Source organism: Pteronotus mesoamericanus, unplaced genomic scaffold (genome assembly GCF_021234165.1).
Source record: "Pteronotus mesoamericanus isolate MK-2021 breed Mesoamerican mustached bat unplaced genomic scaffold, CSHL_Meso_final scaffold_533, whole genome shotgun sequence".
NCBI classification, from domain to species: Eukaryota; Metazoa; Chordata; class Mammalia; order Chiroptera; family Mormoopidae; genus Pteronotus; species Pteronotus mesoamericanus.
The window spans coordinates 4,915,199-4,939,734 of NW_026555320.1; the positions used below are offsets into that span (position 1 = coordinate 4,915,199).

Genomic DNA, 24,536 nt, shown 5'->3' on the forward strand with positions numbered 1-24,536 from the left:
CGTGTGTGAAGGAAGCAGGTGCCAGTAACATCCCTCACTGGATGACCTGACGTTGGACGGGTCCTGGCCCCTTCTGGCCTCAGTTCCCTCAGCTGCAAAGCAAGGGCTTTCTCCATCTCTGACCCTTGATTTTCTCCTCGGCCCTTCCCCAAAGCCACCCTCCCAGTCCCGCCTCCCTGTCCCCCCTCCCTGGACCGTTCTTCCTCAATGCACTTCTCCCCAGCCCTTCCACGTCGCCGTCACCTCCCCTGAGAGGGCTCCCTGACCTTCGTTTCTCCCTTCTTTGCACACACAACTAGGGCAAATATTTTTACAGTGTCCTCAGGATTGGCTGTTTACACCTCTCCCAGCTCCAGAATAAGGGACCCCTGGAAGGGTGAGGTAGAGTTTGCGTGAGTCATTCACTTTAATTTGACAAATATTCAGCCTCCCTCAAGGATTATGCTGCAAGGGAAGTGGAATCAGAGACCTGGGTGGCAGACTCACCACCAGGGCACTGGGATCTGGCTAGGGAGGAGGAAGCCCGGGGGCTCTGGTAATCAGAGATACCCAGTGCACAACCAGGGAAGGGGTGAGCGGGGAGGAGACGGGGATTGCAGGGCTGTGCGGATGCTGCCGCGCTGGTGTGCTGCCAGCGGAGGGAGAAGAGGAGCGCCTTGGACCGGGACAGAACTATGGGGCCTTAGAGAAATTCCTGTTCTAACAAGTGACCCCTGTTGGGGGCTTTCCGTGTGCCATGCACATTCTGCACATTTCACCTACGCATCCTCCTTTGTCCTGATCTCAGCCAGTGCAGTGGGCAGATAGCAATTTCAGGCCCATTTTACTGATAAGAAAACTGAGGCACAAGGAGTGTCTAGTACTTGTCCAAAGTAATACGCAACCAGCAAGCTTGCAGGCTGCTCCCCAGAACCCTTGCTGCCAGCTTCCACTCCACCCCCTCTGCCTCCTACACAGTCCAAAGCAGTGTGTATGGGCTTCGCCCTCAGGGCACTGGGGAGCCATGGAAGGCATGTGAGCAAGAGAGTGATGTGATTTCTTTCAGCAGAATCCCCTTTGCTTGTCATGTGGAGGGCGGATTGTAGAGGGAACAGAAGAGCCAGGGAGAAGGCTGGAGGCCTAGGATAAGGGACTGTGGGGACAGAGAACAGGGACACATTTGAAGGGGGGTTGAGGAGAGGAAGAAATCGACAAGATGCAGGGGTGGAGCCGTCATGGCTCTGGATGGTGAGAGTTTGCAAAGTCAGGACTCCAAGAGCAGCCCCAGTGGGAGAGTCTGAAGTGTCTGGGGGCGGAGGGACTTCAGAGCTGTATGGGATGCACAGGGCTGGTGATCAGGGGAGAAGCTGGGCTGGAGGTGACCGTGCGGGGCTCTGAGCCCCTGAATAGGAGGTATGTGACTGGAGTAGCAAGCAGAGACCTAGCCATTGCCCTGGGGACCCCCATGGAGCTGGAAGAGGGAGCAGTGTGGCAGCCTGGAGGGGTAGAAGTAAGGATTGCTGGACTCTTTAGGAAAAACACTTAACTGGAAGGGAGTGGCTAACTGGGGGGAAGGTGCAAGGACCACAGCACCTGGGCTGGGGTAGGCCATGCTTCCCAGGGGCCCCAGTCTGCCCAGCCTCCATGGATTGGGGTCTGTGTCTGCCCACCTCTGGTAAGCCAGGCCTCCAAAGAGCTGACAGGTTCTCCCTGTTGCCCGGCAACTGCAAGAGCTGTTGGCTGTTGCTAGGAGCAGGGTGGGGAGGCCAGAGGAGGGAGGATCGGCTCTCAAGTATGGGGAGGAGCTGGTGGGGGAAGAGGCCAGCCTTGGAGCTGGGTTTGTAGTCTGTGTGGGGACAGGCTGTGTTCCTGGCTGTGTGTGCCCATCTGTATAGTGGTCTGTGGGTTAGAGGCATATATAGAGCATACCCTGAGCGTCTGTGTCCCTGGGTGGGCAGTAAGTGTCTTCACTGTATGTAACATGCTGCATGCTCATGTTAGTGCCTGCCTGAGCTTTGGCTCCAGGAAGCAGGGACCCTAGAAGGAACCATCGGCAGACTTACAAGCCAATGGCTCCTCAACGAGAGCCCTTCAGATTGGGATACACAGATACTCCAAGGAGAGCAGACAGCCTGAGGGCTGAGAGCATAAACAAGACAGGGGGCGGGGGGAGTCTGCTGCCCAAGGGACTGTGGGTGGACAGGCATTGGTGGCCAGCTCCCCTCCTGGCTTTGTGGACCTCCCTGGTCTTTGGACTGGGGTATCTCCAGCTGCTGCCTCCATCCTACCTTTGCCCAGTCATAGGGTTGTAGCCATTGTCTAGTGGAAAGGCCATAAGATCATGGTTACTATGTTTCCGTAAGTCAGGTGTCAGCTCTCTCCCTCCCTCCCCTCTCCTTTGGGTCCCGGTTGGGGGGGTTCCAGTCTGGAATCCAGAACGGCTACCTGCAGGAGGGTGCCTCCTGGGAAGGGTGGATAAGCCTGAGATGACAAGAGAAGGCACCCCAACAACGGTATAGAGGCAAAGGTATAGAGGTGGCAACAGGCTTTTTTTTTTTTTAAAGATTTTATTTATTTCCAGAGAAGGGGAGGGAGGGAAACATCAATGTGTGGTTGCCTCTCGCGCCCCCTACTGGGAACCTGACCTGCAACCCAGGCATGTGCGCCGACTGGGAATGGAACCGGCGACCCTTTGGTTCGCAGGCCCCGCTCAGTCCACTGAGTCACACCAGCTACCGTAACCTTTTTTTCTTTTTCTTTTTTTTTTTTAACTGCAACCCAGAAAGAGAAGGGGCCAAACCCTTCTTAGGACGGAGAAAGCCACAGTCCACAGGCTCCGGGCTCTCTGGGCCCCGAAACAAGTTTATTAGATTCATTAACTTTAACAAGCGAAGAGGACCCGCCTTCTCCAACCTCCTCACGCAATTCGCAGAAACTCCAAGAGCGGGTTCCCGCGAGGTGCAGCGGATCCCCACCCTCCGGCGCCCAGAAACTCCCGCCCCCGCCGTCCGGCCGCGGAGCCCCGGGCGCTCCGCACCCAATCGGAGCCGGGCCTCCCCTGTAGCCCGCCCCGAGTCCAATCCCTCTGGGCTTGGCTTTACCGCTACGGCTCGCTCCCTCTGCGTGGCTCCGCCTCCAGCCCGGTCCGAGCCTGGGCTGCGCCTAACTTCTCCTTCGCTCCGCCCTCGAGCCAATCACCGGCCCAGGATCTCTCCTGGCCCCGCCTCCAGGCCCGCCCCGGCCCAGTCCCGGGCCTGGCTCTCGCCGGCCCCACCCCCGGCCCGCCCAGCCGTCGGTGCGCGGAGTCCTGGGAGGCACCGCCCGCAGACGCTCAGGACTACAGACCCGAGAGCTACCCGGAGAGGGCCGGCGGCTGGAGCGGAGTGGGTCGCGCGGGGCCGAGCCGGGCCGGGGGCCGTGTGGGGGCCGGGCGGCGGCCGGGCCGGCGGACAGCGGGATGGGCTGCACCGTGAGCGCCGAGGACAAGGCGGCGGCCGAGCGCTCCAAGATGATCGACAAGAATCTGCGGGAAGACGGAGAGAAGGCAGCGCGGGAGGTGAAGTTGCTGCTGTTGGGTGAGGCCGCGCCCTGCGCTGGGACCCCCGATTCCCGCTCCAAACCCCCAACAAGGACTTTGACTTCAGGCTTGGGCTTCGAACTCCCAGACTTGGCCTGCACCCCCCCCACCTGGACCTGAACTCCCAAATCCAGCCTGGTCAGGACACCCAAATAATGGTTCAAAACCCTGGGTTGGCCTAGACCTCGGATCCATAGCCCAGACTCTACATCAGACCCTCAACTCACCCCAGACCCCAAGTGCCCAAACCCCCAGCCACTAGTACCGCAACGTAAGCTGCCCAGAATCCTGCTTGACCATCCTCCCTTGCTCACCAACCTTACAGACCTTCAGAGCCCCTGCCTTGTCCTTCTAGCCTCTGCTAGATTTTACCTAAACCCTCAGAACCCCAGTCAGCCCCCACCCACAGGTATCACCTCTTATCCCCACCTGCTCCCCCTATTCCCACTGGGCATGAGCATCCCTGGGGCCCCTGCCAGGCCCCCGCCATTCCCTCCTTTCCCCTCTGTGCCCCATCTCTACTCTGGACCCATTGTCCACCTGTGCATCCTGACCCCACGGGACTTCTCAACTGGGAAGCCGTGACTGCTCGTGAACCTTCTCTCCAGCTGGAACCCTCAAACCTCTGGAGACCCCTACTCTGCACCTGGCCCACCAACCACGTCCCTGTCTGCACACATCACTCCCCAACCCCAGCGGCCCGCCACCCCCGTCCTTAGGTCCTCTCTCACGCTCTGGCCTTCCCCAGAGCCCCCCACCTCTCCTGCGTCCTGGGCCAGGCTGGGAGGGGAGGGCCTAGACCCCCAAGGGGCTGGGCTGAGGCGCCACTGGTCCCGCTGGGGGCGGGGGCCAGGCCTCGGCTTCCCAGGGAGATGCACTGATGGCTATCGGTTTCCCAGTTCCTGAGCCCTGTCTCAGCTGGTGAGGGAAGGGCTGGGGAGTGGGAGGGAGTGTGGGGGAGTTTGGGTTGTGGAGCCTTCAAGGCCAGGGAAGATGGTGGCTGCTTGCGGGGTGGGGGGAAGTGGAAGTGGTGAGACAGCCGACATATTGCTGCCCGGTCGGGCCGAGATCTGCTGCCGGGTCCTGGGCTTCCCGCACCCCTCTGGGCAGGAAGGCGGGGAGGGGGTGGGCCTGGCAGGCCTTGAGGCCCTGTGAGGAGGGAGTAGTGGGCCAGCTGGGTGAGGAGTTGGGGCTCCAGATGGGGGTGGGTACCTGAGGTGGACTTTGGCGAAGACTCTGGGCCCTGTTGTTGTCCCCATCCCGCCTCGGACTGAGAGCAGGTGTGGTGCCCAGTGGCAGTCTGATTTGGGGGAGGTTTCAGGGTTGGGGGGGAGGGAGGCCCCTGCAGGCTAGATAGTGTATGGGGGGTGTGGCCCCTCAGCCCCAGAGCTGCTGTGGGGTCCCCAGGCTGTGAAAAGTGGGGCTTTTCATTCTGGGCATATGGCCGAGGGACAGCATGTCTTCCGTCATCCGCCCATCTGTTGACTGTCCCTGGGGGCCTGGCCTTGGGGGCACAGCCCTGGAGGTTTCAAAATGGCATCCGCTTCTCCACTGCGGGAGGAAGAGAAGGGGCGGGAAGGGGCGGCGGCCCAGCCTTCTGGGCTGTTTTGCGTTGGGCGCTTGCCTCTTCCTGTCTCTGCTGCGAGTGCGGCAGCGGGTGGGTGTCGCCTCGGTGGAATGCCCGCCTGTCGCCCGCTGGGCCTGGGGATGGTGTGTTCCGTGCTGCTGCCTCCCAGTGCCCGGCCAGGGGCTTCTAGGTAGCCCCTTCCCCAGCTGATCACTATGGTGGTGGCTGAGATTGGGGCTGGGCCGTTATGGGGCGGGGGACATGGGGCTCCTGGCCTGTAATGTGTCCCGGGCCGACCCCAACCCACCAGTTTTGCTCCCAGGAGCCCAGCTCAGGTGTTGGGCCTAGCAACCCCTCCCCCACTGGGCTGGCCTACCAGGGATGCAGGGTCCGGCTTAGCCTTTTCTAGGCTGGGGAGTCCATCTTAGCATCCTGCCCCTCTGGCTTTGCTTTCTCTGTGCAATGGGCTCCCTGGGTTTGGGCCAGAGTTGGGCCCGGGCCCAGGGTGGGGAGGCTGGGGGCTTCATGGGGGCACCTGTGGGAGCGTGGGGTGGGCACTGAGACCCTGCAGAGGGTGCGCTGCACGGGGCTGGGAGACCGAGCTCTGCCTGAAGTTGAGGACCTGATCTGCCGCGGCTGCCTGGGGAAGCGCCCTGGCCAGCCATCCCTTTCCCGCCCCAGCGCGGGAGGCGACGGGAGCCCAGCTGGGGCAGCTTCAGGGTGCTGGGCGCCTGTCCCACATAGCGGGAAGGACTCTGTCCAGGCAACGGGACTCAGGCTGGGGGATTGCCAGCCCTCCTTCCCGGCCAGAACCACGCCTGCTGCCCCACCCGCAGACTGGCTCCTTCCAGTCATGGGTAGAGCTGCCAGCGACGGTCCTAGCTCTGTCACCTGCACAGAGGCAGATGTGGTGCACGCGAGTCAGAGGGTTGATTCCTGGCAGCTTGGAGGGGAAGCAGAGCTGTTGATACCGGCCTGCTCCAGGGGCACCCCTGCCCAGTGCCCCCAGGTGGAATTTGGGGCTTGGGCTGGGCACTAGGGAGATGAAGGAAGCCAGAGTCTGTATCTGGGGGTGTCTCTGATTTTGGATGAGCTTGTGTGGGCAGCCCACCGAGAAGAGAGACACGGTGCCCATCGTTGGCCCCTGGTGCTTTGCACCCGTCTCTTCGCTTGTGCTTTCCGCGGTCCCGTCTAACTCACGCCTCCTCTTCAAGACTCTGCTCAGAGACCACCGTCCTTGACAGCCCCCTTCCCCGAGGCTCCCGGCGCTCCCGCTGCCCCCACCGGAGCCTGGTGTTCGGAGCCCAGTGTTTGGGCCCCAGCTGCTGCCCTTGAGACTGCAGGGGCGGGGCTGAGGCTCCTGTGCTAAGCGTGGAGCCTGGCACCTCTTGGACGCTCCCTGTCTGTTTGTTGAATGAAGGAAGTGCTACCGGTCTGAACTTGGTCTTGGGGATGGGTAGATGGAGGAGTAAGACGAGCCACAGCCTGGCGTGTTGTGGGCAGGTGATAAGGGCTCAGCGTAGGGCCCGTGACCAGGATTGGGGCGATGCTGAGACACAAGTCCCTTAGGCTTTCTCCTGTGGCCTCACTGCAGCCTGTGCCGGCACCTCCGGGACAGTAGTCCTTACCCCCCTCTCGCCGGCTCTTGCGGACCAGCCTGCAGCTTGTCGCAGGGTACAGCACACAGCAGGGGCTGCCGCTGTTCCTATGGGAGAGTGGCTTTGCGTTCTTCCTTCAGTGCAGGCTGTTCGGGTCCGTTGCAGGCCCATCGAGCTCCGGGGGCTCAGACCAGACCAGCGCCGCGGGGGTGCTGGCCGGGCCGCGCCGACTGTGCATACCAGAGCGCCGCTGAGTTTATTGAAAGAAAAGAAAGGGCGTTTGGTTGCCTTGGTTCTGTCTGTGTCTCTAGCAAAGGGCCTGGCCCACTGTAGGTGCCTCTTCAGTGTGTGTGAAAAGAACAAGCTGTTGAGCACATCCCTGAACAGGGGTGGTAACCCTGCGGCTGCTGCCCGGGCCTTGGTCTGGCCTGGGGTCCTGGCTGGCTGGGTAATGGGTAGAGTCTAATGGTGCCTGTGAGAGTGGGGGTGCTTCCTGGAGGAGGAGTCCTCTGGGTGGTCTTGAAAAATGAGCAACATTTGCTAGAGGGCAAAGGGACCGACTCAGCAAGGGCACTGAGGGAGGAAGACCTACCTACGTTCCCAAGCCCTGGGGTGGGTGTCTCCTGGACTGGGGTAGGAGGGCTCACCCCCTCTGGACCAGCTTCTGGAGGCACCAGACCTGGGTTCAAATCCCAACCCCACCTAGTGCGTTGGCTGAGAAAGCCAGCCACAGGTGAAATCCTGGCAGGCCCTCCATCCATAACATGGGGACGGGGCACCTGGCTGCAGCCACAGGTGTTGTGGGTGCAGCACACCAAAGCCTGAGGGTGTGAAACCCGTGAGGGACCTTCTGCTGGCTCCGGCTGAGCCGAGAGTTTGGCAGGGAGGGGTCTCACCGGGTGGAAGCCGCTTGGCCCCAGTGTGGAGTTCCGGGGGAACCCCCTTCCTTGACCTCAGGCAGCTGCTGACAGCAAGTGGGGAGACAGACGCATGGTGCTACCTAGGGTGACAGACTGTCCCGGGGACCTTAAGCCCTACCCCTGGAAGGGCTGAGCCGTCTTCCTGAGGGCCTAGGGACCCAGGTCTACCTCCAGCCCCTCTGTTTCCCCCCACAGCACTCGCCTCCTGGCGGGAGCTCATTAGCATTTGAATGGGGGCGGGGCAGCTGGGGCCTCTGCGCTGCTTCTTCCCACCCCTCCCCCAGGCTGGGCCAGGCTTTGTCCCTCTGAGCGGGCACTGGGAGCCCGGGCCTGAGCCGGGCTGGAGCCCCTCTGCCCGCGCCTGCCCCTGACCCCAGCGTCGGTGAGGGCAGCCCGAGAGCTCCTCCCGGGCGGGCCTGAGGCCGGGCCCTTCAAGGGATGCCCCGGAGCCGGGAGCCTGGGTGGAACCTGGTGGCTTTGCAAAGGAAGTGACGCTGGAGTTCAGCTGGGGGCGGGGTGGGGGGAGAGAACCCCAGGCCGAGGGCCGCGCAGTGGCGAGGACGGAGAGAATGAGGCCGTTGTGGTTGGGGGTGGAAGTCAAGGCAGCTGGGAAGCACAGGCCTCCATGCCAGGCCCAGGCAGCCTCGAGCCGCCCATTGTGCTAGAGCCGGAGCCAGGCTGCCAGATGGGGGCTGGCACGATCAGGGACCCCCCGAGGCCTGGGCAGCCTGTCAGGTCGGATCCCAGCGAGGTCCCTCGGCCTGCAGCGCTGCAGGGGCTGGCCCTCGGGGTGGCTGGAGAACACTGGTCCTGTATACCCTGCCCTTGAGCTCAGTCTCCGGCTGTGTCTCCCTTGGTCTTTCTTTGTCTCTAAAAGCCACCCATTCTTTTGGCAGGAACAGGATGGAGGAAGCTTTGTCCACAAATGCTCTTAGCCACTGAGGGACCAAGACTCTCTCCTACCACACCCCCCCAGCAGAGAAGGAGACAGCCTGACCCAGAGCCCAACGCTGTGGGGGGACAGGACAGGCGAGCGGGGGCAGGGCCCAGCCTGTCGGGAGCAGGAGTCCTAGCCTAGGAGTTCAGTGCGAGAGAAGGGGTCGTCGGGATCTTTGGGGTCTTCGGCTCTGGCCCCGCCTGAGCCCTGGGCACGAGGCCTTAGAGGGTGGCCCTGGTAGCTGAGGCTCCGAGGCGCCCCCTCCCTCAGCCTATGTTCAGGGTGGGGCCCCCTCTGGCCAGCTCCTCCAGCCTAGAGCTCTTGTTCTTATTAAACGCCAACCCACCTTCACCTTCAGCCCAGTGCTGCTTCTTGGGGCTGCGGCCATATTGGCAGTTTGAGAGAGATAATCCCCCTAGGATAACCGAACATTTTTTAAAGTATCTATTTATTTAAAGAGAGGATAAGGGAGGAAGAAGGAGAGGGTGAGAAACATGGATGTGAGAGGGACACATCGACCGGGTTGCCCTTCGTATCAGGACCAAACCTGCAACCCAGGCATGTGCCCCGACCAGGAATTGAACTCGCGACCTTTTGGTTTGCAAGATGACACCTGACCAGCTGAGCCACCTGGGCAGGGCTGAATAACCAGACATTTGCTGGGCACTTCTGCATGTACGTCCAAGGCTTGGCGGCTAGTGCCAGGCCCGAATGAGCCAGAACCTGAAGGTGGATCGCTGAGAAGGCGTCCTGGTGGCTGGGTGCATTCCCGGGGGCCGAGGCTCCCGAGGCATGAGCACACACTCAGGGGAGTCCATGGCAGCACCTGTGTCCCAGGCAGGAGGAGGGGCAGCATGGCAGGGCTGGGCCTCTCGGGGAAGTGGTGTCCACACCAGAGGAAAAGGAGGAAGCAGCTGGAGGAGGAGGGGCCCAAAAGAGGAAGAGGCCAGAGGCCCGTTCCTGCTCTGCGCTGGGAGTGGGAGGGTGAGCCTTGTCAACCTGGGGTCCAGAAGGTGAGCGCCACCTGCGCGGGCTCACCTGCCTACCCCCCTGGGGCGCCCTGCTGGTCCACACCGGGCCGGAGTCGGCGGGGCAGCCCGTCCCTTTCCTGCCCCAGCAGCCTCTGGGCCTAGCATCCCAGAGAAGGTGGCGCCTCTGCGAAGGATTCCAGGCCCCTCCTTTGACCACAGGAAGTGGTGGCTGGGAGAGGGACGCCGGCCGGGGAGCTAGCAGGAAAGCCCGGGGCTGCTCCTACGTTCCCGAGCGGCCATTGCCCTCCAAAGCCGGAAGGCTGGCTGCAGGGCGAGATGAATGCCCGGAAAGGGAGCCGCAGCCCCCGGGATTAGCTCACTCTGGGTTTCCCCGGCCTGGCAGTGGACGGGGGCCCCTTGGTCCAGACGGAGGATTCCCCACTGCTACCACCCAGTGGGCCCAGGGTGCCCCCACTTGGTCGCTGGTGATAGCAGCAGCTGCCTCTGATTGTGCCTTGACTGACGCGTGGGGCTGGACTCTTCAGGGTCATGTCTTACTCAACCCCGAGAGCCTGGGGCTGACCTTACACTTACACTCGTTTCACGGGTGGGGGAGCTGAGCCTCGGGGACATTACCTGACTCCCTTCCAGGAGTGTGTGCCCAGCTGGCAAGAATTGATGAGTCAAATGCTGTGGGTGCGCGTGTGTTCTGCATGTGCCTGGGGACCTGTCTCGGGGGCCTCTGTTCCTCTTTTAGGAAATTGAAAGAGGACAGTCTGTCCTGGAGGGCGGGACCCAAGACTGCGCATGCATTTTTTTCCTGCTCAAAGCCAGAAATCTGCTGTGTGGCCATGGGTGACCTCGTCCTGCCTGCCCTCCCAGCCCATGTCCCCTCATAGCGGTACTCGGGCCACAGACAGGCAGCTGGGCACATCAGTGTTCCCCTAACATCATGCTTGTTCCTCCTACCGCGACCAGGCTTAGGAGGCCTGAGCTCTGGCCCATGGCTGTCAGGACACGTCGTGGGGGGGGGGTCTGTTCTTGGGCGAGGACAGGGAGTTGTTCAGAGGAGGGGAAAGCGCGTCCCCGCAGGGGCTCCCCCTGTGAGCACAGACTGTCGTGGGCTTGTGTGCGGGACTGTGTGGTGGCAGAACCTGCCCGCAGTGTGGGCTGGCGACGGCGTGACAGGTGCTGAGGCTGGTCCTCTTGCCCCTTGGCCTTGGCGGTCAAGCTTTGTGGCCTTCCCCTCCCCCTGGAGGTTCCCAGGGGTGCTGCTATGTGTTGTCAGGCCAGGCCCCAGGGGCCTGAGGAGCCTGAGAGAGACTTAGGAAACCTGGAACAGAAGCTTTCAGGTATCTGGGCCATGAGGCCACACAAAGCAGAGAGCACGCCTCTTCTTGACCACTCAAGACCGCAGCTCTGGAGGATACCCCATCCCCGCTCCGTCGATGTGACCTCAGGCCATCCTCTGCCCTCCCTGTGCCCAGCGCTGGGACCATGAAGTCCTCGTCCTCAGCGCAGCCCCGTGGCCGGCAGGCACATAGACAGCTGCTGGCTCAGGCGAGGCCCTGGGGCAGTTGGGGGCAGTGCGAGGATCTCAGGGAGGGCCCAGGGCGGGCTGGGGGCTCGGCATGCTCCCTTGAGGGGGATATTTTCCAGATGGGGACACGGAGGCCCAGGCACTGGGCCTGTCACCCACGGGCCACCACAGCGACCCAGGAGAGGAGGGCCGGGGTTTAGACTCTTTGAAAACAATCAAGGGATTCCTGAAATGAGGTGCCCGGAAAGAGGGCTGTGCCCAGGGCCAGCTCCTGTGTGACCTGGGCACTCCCCAGCACATCTGGCTCCTGCAGAGGCTGAGGCCTGTACCTGTAGGGCTAACAGTGAGCAGGTCCCAGGGCCCCTTGCCTCCTGGCTGGCCCTCCTCACCCTGAGCCTCAGTCCCCTCCACACCCAGGGCCCTTCCAAGTCCTGTCGGTCCTGCCTGGAGAGCCCTCTCACTGCTGCGTCCGAGGCCTGCCTCTCCTGCGTGGACGGCTCTGGCTTGGCAGGGGCCGGCCAGGCCCTGGTTGTGAGGGCGTCCCTGATGGACATCTTGAAGCTGCGGAGGCCGCCCAAGTGGCAGGGAGGCTTGGGGTTGGTTAGGGTACCTAGGGAAGGCAGAGCCCATCCGCCGCCCATGGTGCCAGAGCCCTGGGGGCCTCCTTGGAGGGAGTGAGGGGCCAAGGAGGAGCCACACCTGGAGGAAGGAAGAGCTGGGGCAGGCCTTGGAGGTCCTTTGTCTGGCGCCCTCCCCCTCCTTCCATCCCCATTGTTCCCTGCGTGTGGTGGCTGGGAGGCAGAGGGCTTCCCAGGCTCTGCGGTGGGTGATGGGTGAGGGTCCAGGCCCCTCCCCCAGTGGCCCCTCCCCGAGGCCGCTTTTCAGAAACAGATGCTCCCAGTGCTGCCCAGCCCCCACCGCCTCCACTGGGTCTCTGGCTGCCAGGCTCCCCCTGGTGGTGGCAGGTCCGGACCCTGAGGCTGGAGGGGAGGGGCAGGAGCTCTGGGGGCCAACCGCGGACTGTGCTAGAGACGTGGCACCTTCCTGGGAGGGGAGGAGGAGGTGGTGCCAGGGTGCCTTTGGGTGGGCTTCCCAGGGTTCAACCCCCGCCCCCTGTGCCCCGCTGGGGCAGGCCAGGGCGTTGTGGCCGTGGGGGGCGGGCCCAGTGCTGTGGGTTTGAGCTGGGCTGCTGCCCAAGTCTACCCTGTGGTCACGGCCACTGCGCTTAGGACAGCCTCTGCCCTGGGGCTGCCACGTCAGCTGGCAGTGTCTCTGGCCCCGCGTGTCCCAGGGGAGCCCACCAGCACAGGGGCCTCTGCAGAGGCCTGGCCCCAGCCTGCGCAGCCTTCCGGGTGCAGGGAGCCCGTGAGCAGTGTGCGCCGTGCGCCTGCTGGGCAGGAAGGAGGCCCGGGCTGGGTGGGAGCACTGGGTCGCGTGGAAGGGAAGTGGCAGCCTCTGCAGAGGCCTGCGTGGCTCTCACCCCGGCCCCTGGTCACATACGTCCCAGCAGGAACCACCGCCGCTGAGTCAGCCCTCCGAGCCGCCGGTCATCACCCTCCCCTGCGCTTTGTCTGAAAGCCTGAGACACTCCTTCACAGGCGACGGCCCCAGCCCGCCACCCCACAGGCTGTGGCTATGGCGACCTGAGCAGTGTGCCGGTCGCTGGGCTGCAGTGCTCATTTCGAGAGCTTTGGGGTGATCTGCACTCTTCCAAAGGGTAGAGCGTCGTGCTAATAACTTTTATCTAAATGCCCCTGCACCCCGTGCACCAGGCACCATGCGAAGAGCCTCGTGTTTCATCCTCGTGCTCTCCCGGGAGGAGGTAATGGTGGTGTCCTGTTTCACAGACGAGGTGCCAGGACCAGTGGGAAGGGGCCGATGCTCTTGGAGATCTTGCGGGGGCAGCCTGGGCACCAGGACTGTGGCAGACCTCAGCCTTCCCTGTGAGAAGAACTGAGAGAGAGAGATGGGCTGGCTGGCCCTCTGGCCTTGGCTGTCTCTATGGAGGGGACACTGAGGCCAGAGAGGACAATGGCATGTCGCGGACACCCAGCAGGGCCATCTTGCCTGTCCAAGATGGACAAGCTGCAGTGACCTGAATGCTGGATCGAGCAGCTAGATGGGTGGCTGTGTTGCAGAGGCCCTGCTGGCCTTGTTCAGACAGGTGGCCTGGTGCTGCCCCTTGCTGCTGTCCCCCCAACCCCCCTGCCCCGTGCCCTCCCCCGCTGGGGCGCTCCCAGAGTGGAAGCAGATGTCCTAACACTGGCGACCGCCGCTGCCACCCAGCACATCAAGGCAATTACCGCCCCCTGCTGGGGACCCAGCAGCTGCGCCCCAGGGCAGAGGCTCAGGGCCTTCTCCCTTGGTGAGAAGAGGTGCGGCCCAATGGGAATGCCGCTGGCCACCCCGGAGAGCCTCTGCTGCTCCTCTGGTCCCACGCAGCTGGCGATGGCATGCCTGGTGGGGCCCCCTGCAGCAGGCGACTCCTGCCGCCTTCTGTTGGGGTCCCCCACCCTGCACCTTTGCAGCGCTCTGCAGCCAGCGAGTGAAGCCCCTCCTCCGATGGGGAAGGTACAGAGCTGAGGGGCACTGGGTCCCCAGGATCAGTGAGGTGCAAAGGACCTTTGAGCCAAGCACCAGCTTATAGGATAGGGAGCAACGCAGGCCACGATGGAGGAGTGAGCAGTGAGACCGGTGGGCTGCCTGAGAACCAGGGTCCTCATCCTACCCATTCCCCTCGGGGGTCAGGCTATGGTCCCACCCACCTCAGCCCCTGGTGCCCAATCTGCCCTGGCTGCTCCTGGGCCGTGCCCCTGATTCTGAGCCGGTGCTCCCCTCTTCTTCCTGCTTGGCCACCAGTACCATGACCTTGTCCTACTACTCCATCCCGCTGGAGCCACAGCTGCAAGAAAGACATGTGAAGTCTGGGGGCAAGGGCTCTGTGACCTTGGTTTGTCCACCTGTGAAATGGGAGCCTTTCCGCAGTGACCCCTGCTCAGGGCAGAGGGCGTCCTCCTAACTCTCAGAGCGTGAGAGCAGGGAGACTGGGGCCCGAGGGGGATGCGGGCCGTTGGCTTGTGCAGGTGTGGCCAGCCTCGGTGGCTGCCAAGTCCGCCCCGCCAGGAAAATCAGAGATGCAAAGCGAGCTTGTGCTGTCGGCCCCGTCCCTGGGATTGGTGTGATCGAGCTGACCCATCACCGCACACCCTGGGCCTCCACTGCCCCACCAGGCCCCTGATCCTGGCTGAGCTTCCATGGCTCCTGGTTCCTCCCGTGTCCAGAATACACTGCCTCCTCCTGCTCTGAGGGACACGCGTCTGGGTGGGAAGGACACTAAGGCAGTCTCTAGGCCCTCTCCCCGCGTCCCCGCTAAGCAGCTGGGGGTGTGAGTGTGCCAGACCTTGGCTGCCCCTGCGTTGCGCACAGCCGGGGGTGGGGCACTGCCACTGGAGCCCAGCCTGTGCCTAGCAGCATGCCCTCTACTGCGTGGGGCTGGGCCGACGGGCGGCTCCTGCCTCCCTGCACATCTGCCGCTCTGGTGCTCCTTTGCCCTGGGAAGCTGGCCCAGGACAGTCAGAAGCCGGTGATTTCAGGCAGATGGCGGCGCCTGTGAGGGGCGCCCAGACCATCCTCTGGGAGGCCACTGGGTTGTGAACATACCCGGGGCCACCCCTGTGAGGGCCACCGCTGCACCTCAGTTTTTCCTGGTAACAGGCGGGTCTGGGGCGCAAGGTAGGGCCGATGGGGGTGCAGACAGGGCTCGTCGAGCAGCCTCGGGAGCCCTGCCCGGAGGGCAGGGTGGGCCACAGAGAGGGAAGCGCAACCTGTGGCAGCAGCCTCTCGGCTTCGTCGCTTGTCAGCGGGGTGGCTGTGGGAGGCACTCACTGAGTGGACGTGATAGGCGTAGAGCGGCATCTGACAGGTGGGCGCTGTTGTCATTGCTGTGCCATTCTTGCTGCTCGTGCTGCATGTTGGAAACTTCATCTTCTGAGGCATCTTTATCCTGAGGGACGTCAGTCCCCAAGTGTGACGGACCCACCAACCCTGCGGAGCCGCTCAGAGCGACAGACCTGTCACAGGGACCAGGAGGGTCAGGACGCATGTCTGTGGGGCAGGTGTGCCCAGCAGAGAGAATTACATGGGCGGGAAGACCTGGAGGTGGCAAGGGGCCGTGCCTGGCCAGTGCGGCCGTGCCTGGCAGTGGTGGGGCTGGAGCAGCAGGAACAGTGGGCAAAGGCTGAGCAGGCCCCGTCCAGATGCCTTCTGCTGGGTGCTCAGGAGCAGTGGAGAGAGAGGTGGGGCCCCGCCCCTTCCAGCCCCCGGTCTTCACGCTTCCCTGAACAGACCCCTGGCGAAGGTGGCTTCCCGGGCGGCACCCTCGGGTCTGGCTCTGTATCTGGGGGCACAGCTGGGCATTGGCTGTGTTTTCACGGCTTCCTGCGAGGTCTGAGCCGTGATCCGAGAAGGGCTGGGTAGGCCAGGCATCGTGGTCCTGTGTGTTCCCCTGGTCTCTGAACCCCGGCTGCATGGCCTTGGGACCAGACTTCCTTTTTCTGAGCCTCCCTGGCCTCACCTGTAGAACGGGCGCAGAGGTCGTGTCGGTGGGGCAGCTGCGACGGCCGCCAGGGAGAGTGCCGGGGAATCCCTGGGTTCAGGCCAGGGAAGCCCCTCGAGTCAGTGTGATGTGTGCGCGCATGTGCCTCCCAGGTCCTGGTCTCCCTCTGCTCAGGGCGGACCTGGGCCTGGTGGACAGAGGGCTCGGCCTTGGGCCACGCCGGGGAGGCACGAGTGTGGCACCGTGCCCATCCCAGGGCCCAGGGCAGCTTTGGCTGAGCGTGGGAGGAGGGCCGCTGCCCGCGGCCTGCGTGTGTGGGGTGACGGGCAGCTCCTGACTGCAGCCACAGCCCCTGAGCTTGGCAGGGCAGTAGGGAGCCGCCGCGGGCCGTGGAGCTTGTGGGAGGCCAAGGTCTGGGGAGAGTCTAAGGTGTCCAGGTTGCCTTTACCACAGTGGCCCTCCCAGTGACAGCCCAGCTGGCTCCGCCGCACCCCAGGCCCGGCCACGCCATCTGGCCATGCGGTCAGTGGGGCGGGGGGGCGGGTTCTGCCCCCAGGAGTGCAGGCAGCTGGGCCACTCGCAGCCTTCCCAGCAGCCCCGGCCGCTCCCTGACCGCCTGTGCCCTCCGTTCCAGGTGCGGGCGAGTCGGGGAAGAGCACCATTGTCAAGCAAATGAAGTAAGTGCCAGTGCAGAGGCAGCCCCCACGCCCGCCTTGCCTGCCTTGCCCGCCTTCCTGGTAGCCAGGCTGGGCCTTCTCAGAGGCAGCCGTCCATCCACAGGTCCCAGTGGGTTGGGGGCGGTTTTGTCCTCCCTGGAGTAGAACCCTGCAGGCCCTAGCCGCCCCCGGTGGCTAAGTGTGGCCCCTACGGCCTGTGCCCCCTGACCCCTGACCCCTGGCTGCCAGGATCATCCATGAGGATGGCTACTCTGAGGAGGAATGCCGGCAGTACCGGGCGGTCGTCTACAGCAACACCATCCAATCCATCATGGCCATCGTCAAAGCCATGGGCAACCTGCAAATCGACTTTGCTGACCCCTCCCGCCAGGTATGTGGATGTCCCCTATACCGCTGCCTACCTCCCCAAAGGCAGGTCACACCCCGGGGAACCTGAGAGCGCCCTGGCCTGGGGCCCGTTCCAGAGGCCGCCCTGCCCTTGACAGGTGGGGTGGGGGTGCGCGCCTGCAGCTGGCTGACCGCCCGCTGCTGTGCCCAGGACGACGCCAGGCAGCTGTTTGCGCTGTCTTGCACGGCCGAGGAGCAGGGCGTGCTCCCTGAGGACCTGTCCGGCATCATCCGGAGACTCTGGGCCGACCAAGGTGTGCAGAACTGCTTCGGCCGCTCTCGGGAGTACCAGCTCAACGACTCTGCCGCCTAGTGAGTGTCTCGGGGCTGGTGGGTGGGCCGTGGTGTGGACCGAGGGCCGAAGCGCTCTTGGAAGCGGGCTGCTCGTCTCCGTGAAGCTGCGGGCTGTGAGCCGAGGCCGGGGTGGGTCAGGCTTTGGGTTGGGAGGTATGGAACCTAAAGGCCAGGCGGGCCCCAGCCAGGTAGCTCAGTTGGTTAGAGCGTCGCCCCAATATGCCCAGGTTGCAGGTTTGACGCCTGCTCAAGACGCGTATGAGAACCAACCAATGAATGCAACAGTAAGCGGAGCAACAAATCAATGTTTCTTTCTCTCTCTAAAAAATCAATTAAGAAAACATAAAGGCCAGGAGGAAGGCTGGGCAGGGCGGCTCACGGAGTCCAGTCCCCACGGCCAGTCGTGTCTGATCTGTCTGTTGACACAACCATGCTGAAGAAACGTTTGCTGCCACCTGCTCTGTGCCAGGCCCTGTGCAAAGCCTCAGGGACACAGGGATGAGTGGAGCAAAGTCCTCAGCGGGGACACCTTAGGGTGTTGGTGTTGTGGAGGGAGCCGGGGTCAGTCCAGCAAAAGGGACTGCCGCCGCGGGGCTCTGAACCTGACTTAGCGGGGAGGAATGGGAAGGGCTTTCGGGGTGGGGCACAGCGTGTGCCAGCTCCTGAGGTCACAGAGGAAGTTTAGGCTGGCTGAGGAGGGAGACGTGGGGGGAAGGGAAGGCCTGGGAGGGGACAGGTGTGTGTAGGTCGGAGCCCAGGACTTCGGCTCTGACTCTTCTTGGCTCCTGGCTGAGCCCAGGACTCAGCTGGGGGATCACAGGGGGTCTCGGGGGTTCCAGAGGCCACGCCCACAGGGCAATGTCCCCACCTCCTTCCCTGAAGTGCCTGCCTTTTGTCAGGCCTGGCCGGGGTGCAGAGTGCCCCACAGGGAATAGGACAGACAGGCCAGTGGCTAGCACGGATGGCTGCAGAGCTGGGGGAGGGACACCCACCGGTTCTGGATGGTGCCGCCCAGATAGGCTGCTGACCCTGTACTCCCACCTCCCCTCTTCTGCCTCTGCTCAGGCTTGTCCCTTTGCCCATCACTCCCTGAGCCCGTCTGGAGAGGGGCCGGACCTCAGGAAGGTGGGTGGGGTCAGCCTTGCCTGGCCATGATCCCTGAGCCCTGCCTCATTTACACGGACCGCTGCCCCCACCCTCACTGTGAGGTCTGAACCCCCTTGTGAGCGCCCACCCCCTAAGAGCTGCAAGGTCATGGCCAAACACAGGGCCCCCAGGCCTGGGCACTGCCCCTCCCAGAGGCCGCAGCAGAGCTTGTGGGCCCCCGAGGCAAGAAGGGTGAGCCCTGTCCACCATTGCTTCCTCGGTGCCGAGGATACTGAGGGAGAGTGGGCAGGGAGCCGCCCCACTCCTCCCTTGTTCTCTCTTCACTCCCCATCAAGCGCCCTTACCCCCGGATGGGGGTGCAGCAGGGAACGTGGGCTCTGCTCTCTGGGGCAGGCTTACGCTTTGACAAGATCGCCAAGGGTGGCAGTGGATGGGGACACTGCAGGGGACGGGGATATACGCACTCCACCCTCTTCGCAGCCATCCTCCAAGGCTGCCCCGGGCAGTGAGTTCCTGCGGTGAAGCAACCCCCCCTCCCCCGTCAGGAAGGAGGGAGAGGCTGGTGTGGACCCCACCTGGGGCCTCGAGGCCAGAGGCTCTCAGTAGGGGGCGGGGCTTGGTATGGAGGTCATAGCACATGCGTCACGGTCCCCCATGGCCCTTCCTGTTTTTCTGTTCTGTCTCTATGTCTCTGAGGTCATTTCCCTCTGGCCAAGCTGCGGGTGGGAGCCAAGGGCTGGCCGCAGCAGCCATGCCCCAGGAGTGAGGCACGGCACTGGCAGGCACTGGGCATCAGCTGGGAGGTCCAGACCCAGCCCCCAGCATACACCAAGGGTACCGAGGCAGGCAGCCGGGCTGGCCCCATGGCCTGGCCAGGGAGGGTCGATGCTAATTAAGGGAGCTGGTAATGTGGAGCCCCTGGGACCTCTGCCAAGCAGGTGTCCTACCCTGAGGAGCCCAAATTTTTATCAGGTGCTAGGCAAAGCCCACTGGGTCTGGCAGGCCCCAGCCTGTCCAGCCTTGCATCAGGGGACACGCCAGGCAGCTCTGCAGCTGATGCCGTAATTGTGCTGATTAGCATCCCAAGTCCCTCACTGAAGAACTAATCTGCCCCTCACACCCCCATCACCTGCAGCTCCGCCACGTGGGATCCTGTCCGAGGCAGCCCTGGCTCAGACCTAGGGGCTGGGGCCGGCTGGCCAGCCGGCCGGCCACTGAGCTGCACCTCCGCCTAGGCCTGTGCCACAGGCGGGACAGGTCTCCTCGTCTGAGCAGTAAACGTAACGCAGGGGACATGTGAGAAGGCCCCATGCTGGCCCCCACTGACCTCCCACCCCACCCCCTGCAGCTACCTGAATGACCTGGAGCGCATCGCACAGAGCGACTACATCCCCACACAGCAGGATGTGCTGCGGACCCGCGTGAAGACCACGGGCATCGTGGAGACGCACTTCACCTTCAAGGACCTACACTTCAAGTAAGCGGGCAGGTTTGGAAAGGCAGGGCCGGCCAGCCAGCCTCTGAGGTGACAGAGGGAGGGGCTCTCCCTCCCAGGCCTGCTCATGGCTGTGCCAGTCCAGGGTCCCCGAGCCCCACTTGGAGGTTCCTCAAGGCTGTGCCGTTGCCAGCAGCCCACGTCCCCTGCTGAGCTGGCCCGTGTGGCCACAGCCTGCCCCACCTGGCCCAGAGCCGGAGGAAGGTGCACAAGTGTGGCGGGTTCCATGAAGGCTGTGCCCCTCTGAGCAGGCCTATGTCCTTAGTCGGCCAACCTGTGAAACGGGGCAGGGATCTTCTCCCAAAACCCCATTCTCTGCAGCTAAGGTGGCCTGTGTCCACAGGATGTTTGATGTGGGCGGACAGCGGTCTGAGCGGAAGAAGTGGATCCACTGCTTCGAGGGTGTCACAGCCATCATCTTCTGCGTAGCCTTGAGCGCCTATGACCTGGTGCTAGCCGAGGACGAGGAGATGGTGAGTGGCCACAAGGCCACAGGGTGAGGGGGTCGGGGCAGTGGGGGCGGTGCTGATGCTGACCAACCGACCGCACTGTCCTGCCCTCAGAACCGCATGCACGAGAGCATGAAGTTGTTTGACAGTATCTGTAACAACAAGTGGTTCACAGACACATCCATCATCCTCTTCCTCAACAAGAAGGACCTGTTCGAGGAGAAGATCACACACAGCCCCCTGACCATCTGCTTCCCAGAGTACACAGGTGTGGGGGCTGGGCCTCTGGGGAGGGGCTGGTGGTGACCAAGTGGCCCGCAAGCGCCCCCTGCTGGACAGAAGTGTAACCGTGGGGCCCTTGGTCCCATGGGTGCTCCTTGGGCTTACGTAATTGTGCCTGTACACGTGGGGCCCTTCTTCCCACTCTGGGCTGTGGACCCCGTACACTCATATGCACATGAGCATCATCCTTCATACACTCAGATGTGTGTGTGCACTCACAGCAGTCATCCTGCCCTGGCTGGTGTGGCTCAGTGGACTGAGCGCTGACCTAAAAACCAAAAGGTCACCAGTTCGATTCTTGGTCAGGGCACATGCCTGGGCGAGGTTCCCAGTTGGTGCACGAGAGGCAACTGATCGATGTATCTCTTGCACATCGATGTTTCTCTTCCTTTCTTTCTCCTTCCCTTCCCCCTCTCTAAAAATAAATAAATAAAATTTAAAAAATAAAAAGACAACACGTTCACCCTGTGCACTTGGTACACACCCTGTGCGCTTGTCAGCGCACGCGGGACAGGCCTGTGTGCTGCCCGCACAGCACAAGTCCTCACCCTTCGTCTCCCACAGGGGCCAACAAGTACGAGGAGGCTTCCAGCTACATCCAGAGTAAGTTTGAGGACCTCAACAAGCGTAAGGACACCAAGGAGATCTACACGCACTTCACGTGCGCCACCGACACCAAGAACGTGCAGTTCGTGTTTGATGCCGTCACTGACGTCATCATCAAGAACAACCTGAAGGACTGTGGCCTCTTCTGAGGGGCAGCTGACCTGGCAGGATGGTGAGCCAGAGCGGGGCTGGGCAGGGAGCTGGGGAGGAACACAGTGGGGTCACTGGGCCCAGAGAAGGGACGGAGAGGGTCCACATAGGGGCCGGGAACCTGAGTGCCCGTAGGAGAGCAGAGGACCAGGGTCACCGAGGCTGGTGAGTCAGGAGGGCCGCTGAGTGCGGGGCGTTGAGGAGGCGGCACAGGCAGGGCTGGGCTCCGTTCTGCCCGGTGGTCCAGAGAGCAGAAGTGCCTGGCTCTGCCCTGGGACAGAGCTAAGGGGCTGTCCAACCTTCCTTGGAGAAACTCTCTTCCTCACACGCAGGCCGTTGGCCTAGCCTGAAAGAGGCTGGGTGACCGGGGGGCCCGCCACCTTCCGCTAACTGTGACTAGCTCTGTGCTCCTCCCAGCCGCCTTTCCCTCCGACCTACCCAAGGGTCCTGAGCTGAGGCTCCGCTGGCCCCAGGGAGGTGGCGAGGGCTGTGTCAGCGCTCAGGCCTCCCGCCCCCGTAACCCAGCAACAGACACTGGCTCCCGGTTGGCCACTGTGTCCCTAGTAACAAGAGGGTGGGAGAAAAGGAGAGAGTCTTTGTCTAGGGAGGCGGGAGGAGAGTCACACAACGGCTACCTCCCGACCCATGCCCTGACTGTCCCCCACCTCCAGGGCCACCGCTGACTCTGCGCCCCCGAGCCCCTGAGGAAGATGGGGGCAAGAGGACCACGCTCTCCACCTGTCCCTCCCCAGCCGCTTTTCTCCTCTTTCTGTTCTTGGCTCCCCCCACCTCGCCTCCACTGTCCCCTCCCTCAGCTCCAGAGACTTGGGGGAGGGGTTGCCACAGTCCTCCCTGTTTGAAGCCCGCCCTTGTCCCAGGTGCTGGGAGTGGCCGCGGTACCCCCTTCCTGGGCCCCTGTTCTGGTTTTAACCCTTGTCTTGTTCTGTGGTGGGGGAGGGGAGCACATGCTGAGTCTCCCAAGACCTGTGACTGGAGGGGCACCCACTTCTCCAGCCTGGGACCCCTGGCTTCGCCCAACACCAGCCCTGACCCAGCCCAAGTCCAAATGTTTACAGGGAGCCTCCTGCCCACCCCACCCCCTCAGCCGCTCGGAGGCCCCAAAGGAAAAGCACAAGAAGCGTGAGACGCCACCATTCCCGGAGACCAGTCCACCTGCTCATTCTCGTAGCTTTTTAAAAAAAATGAAAGCAAAGGAAAAAAAAACTGCAAACCTAGAACACTTTTTAGAGAAAAACTATTTAAAACCGTCTGATCCTGACCAGCTCCCACCCAGCCCCATTCCAGTGATTCTGTGCCTTGAGTGTGTCTGCGTGTTTACGCCCACTCCTCTGCTGGCTGTCCCGCGTGGGCAGCACCCCTGCCCTGCCCCCCACGCCGTCGGGTTCCACGGGCTGATCGGACAGCCGCCAGCGCCACGGAGGCCGCCCCAACAGCCCTGGGCCCCGGCTCCATTAACCTACATGTAGCTCCTTAGCGCTAACCTAGGAACCGCCGCTGCCTGCTGAGGGGCCGTGTCCCTCGCGCCCTCCCCCCCAGGTTGGGTCCTTCAGCGTTGAACACTTCCTTGCTTTTTTCACGTTTTATGGAATTGTTCACATGGTTTGAAATAATAAAATGTAGAAAGAAAAATACCAAGGACTGCTCGGCCTTCTTCTCTCCAGGGTACAGAGACACAGGCTGAGATGTGCCCGGGTGAAGGTGCTATGGACCCGAACTGTCACCGCACCAGGGCCCTGGGGGCCTGACTCCCCCATCAGACTCCAGCCCAGCCCCCAGCCTCAGGTTTCTGACCGGGAGGAGTCTTGCCTGATACGGCCCACATGTCGGCCCTCGGCTCCCAGCCCCTCCACAGTCCTGAGGCTGGGGCGGCCTGTAAGCCCCGCTGCGGCCGCAGGGGGCAGAGTTCCTACAGATGTTTTAAGGACTCTGCCACACTGGGGGCAGGAGAGGTGCCCGGTGAGTCTAGTGTGAAAGGAAAGGCTAGGAGCTCCCAAGCTCAGAGACGACATTGTTGTGGTCGCCGGTCAAGTTGGCTGCACAGCCTCCGGTCTCCCAGTCTACCGTGCTGCCCAGAGCCCTTGGGCTGCAGTAAACAAAGTTGGGGACAGTAGGGGCCTTTGCTCCAGAGGTCCCCTTCCAGACCTGATGTCAGGGACAGGCAGCCTGGGCGGCTGCAGGTCTTTAGCTACATTGCGGCCAGGGCTCAAAGAGTGCGACGCTTCAAGGAGGCTGTGGGAAGTGCACGCACGTTGTTGTAGAAAGAACCAGCAGCTGACAGGGCCGGGGTCCTGTGGGGTGGACCAAACTCCCGACTTTCGCAGAACCACGGACCCACGGACTCGGACCGCGGGGCGCCAGCCGGCGGAGCCTCTGGGCCGAGCTCGTAAAAGGCCGCCCCGACAGGGCGGGGCTCGGAGGCGCGCGCCTCCACCTTCGGCCACCAGAGGGCGCCGCAGCCCGTGCTTGCCCCGCTGGGCTGGGCACGAAGGCTGACGTCACTGGGTCCTGCGCGGGCCGCGGGGCACAAAGGGAGCTTTGTGGGGCCGCGGGGCTCAGCGCCCGAAGCGGGACAAAGCGGCCGGGGCCGGGGTCGGCGCCGCGGAGGCGGGGAGGGCAAGGCGGGGGAAGAGAGGGCGGGGCTGGGAACCCGGGACCCCGCCTCCGCACACCTGCCAGTCCCCCAGAAGCCCGGGCGCCGAGCGCGCTGGCAGGAGATGAAAGGCTGCAGCCGCCCCATCGGAAGGGGATCTACGCTCCCCAGCCCCTGTCCCCGCCCCAGTTCCCGGGGCCTTTCCTGCTACTCCTGCTTCGAGGGCTGAGGGCCGACAATCAAGGAAAACAGAATCCCGCCCCAATCCAGGATCCCTGCCGCCTTCCTTCAGCGAGCGGTCAGGCCTGGACCTCCCTGAGCCCTGTCTGTGCGGGCGGGTGGGGCACCGGTGCCCCCCCCCAGCAGTGATGCCTGCCCAGCAGGAAGCGGGCACCGGAGATGGTTTCTTCCTTCCCTCCTGAGGGGGAGAACCACACAGAGGGACCATTGAGGGGCTGGCATTGTCTGCCTGATGCACCCAGTGCCTCCCTCCCTGGGTGGGCCACGCAGGATTCTGGCCAGGATCCCCTTGTACCGACTTGGCCGTGGTTCTGGGTGGGGTCCTGGCAAGCAGGACTTCCCTGGGTGCAGACATCTAAGCCCCCACCTGCCCTTGGCCTTCCTACCCCTATTCTGATTTCCAGGGCATAAGGCTCCATTGTCCCAACACCGGCGGGGGCGGCCTCTCCATTCCTCGTCTTTGGCAGTTGGGAAATTCCCAGCCATGGAGGGTGGCGGGCTGGGGGGCATCCCAGGTGTCCTGCACCCCAACAGGAGGGATTCCATGACGTTGACTCCAGGGGATCCCCCACTCTCTGTTGCTGTCCAGGGCTG

The 24,536-nt window shown here is 63.1% G+C and overlaps 1 protein-coding gene across 1 annotated transcript; it reads left to right on the forward strand.

The window, feature by feature from the left end:
• Positions 1 to 3,308: 3,308 nt before the first annotated feature.
• GNAI2 (G protein subunit alpha i2) lies at positions 3,309 to 22,721 on the forward strand. Its single transcript, XM_054594818.1, has 9 exons — positions 3,309 to 3,554; positions 16,279 to 16,321; positions 16,550 to 16,691; positions 16,860 to 17,020; positions 19,458 to 19,586; positions 19,948 to 20,077; positions 20,168 to 20,321; positions 20,900 to 21,113; positions 21,763 to 22,721. Exons 1-8 carry the CDS (start codon positions 3,437 to 3,439, stop codon positions 21,088 to 21,090), a joined length of 1,068 nt encoding a protein of 355 aa, XP_054450793.1. The 5' UTR covers positions 3,309 to 3,436; the 3' UTR covers positions 21,091 to 21,113; positions 21,763 to 22,721.
• The last annotated feature ends 1,815 nt before the right edge of the window (positions 22,722 to 24,536 follow it).

What these genes read in the sequence shown, in the direction of transcription:
- GNAI2 (XM_054594818.1), top strand. Translation starts at nt 3,437, where the DNA reads ATGGGCTGCACCGTGAGCGCCGAGGACAAGGCGGCGGCCGAGCGCTCC. An exon ending in ACCATTGTCAAGCAAATGAA is followed by an intron (nt 16,322 to 16,549) that starts GTAAGTGCCAGT and finishes CCTGGCTGCCAG; the next exon opens with GATCATCCATGAGGATGGCT. An exon ending in CTGCTTCCCAGAGTACACAG is followed by an intron (nt 20,322 to 20,899) that starts GTGTGGGGGCTG and finishes CGTCTCCCACAG; the next exon opens with GGGCCAACAAGTACGAGGAG.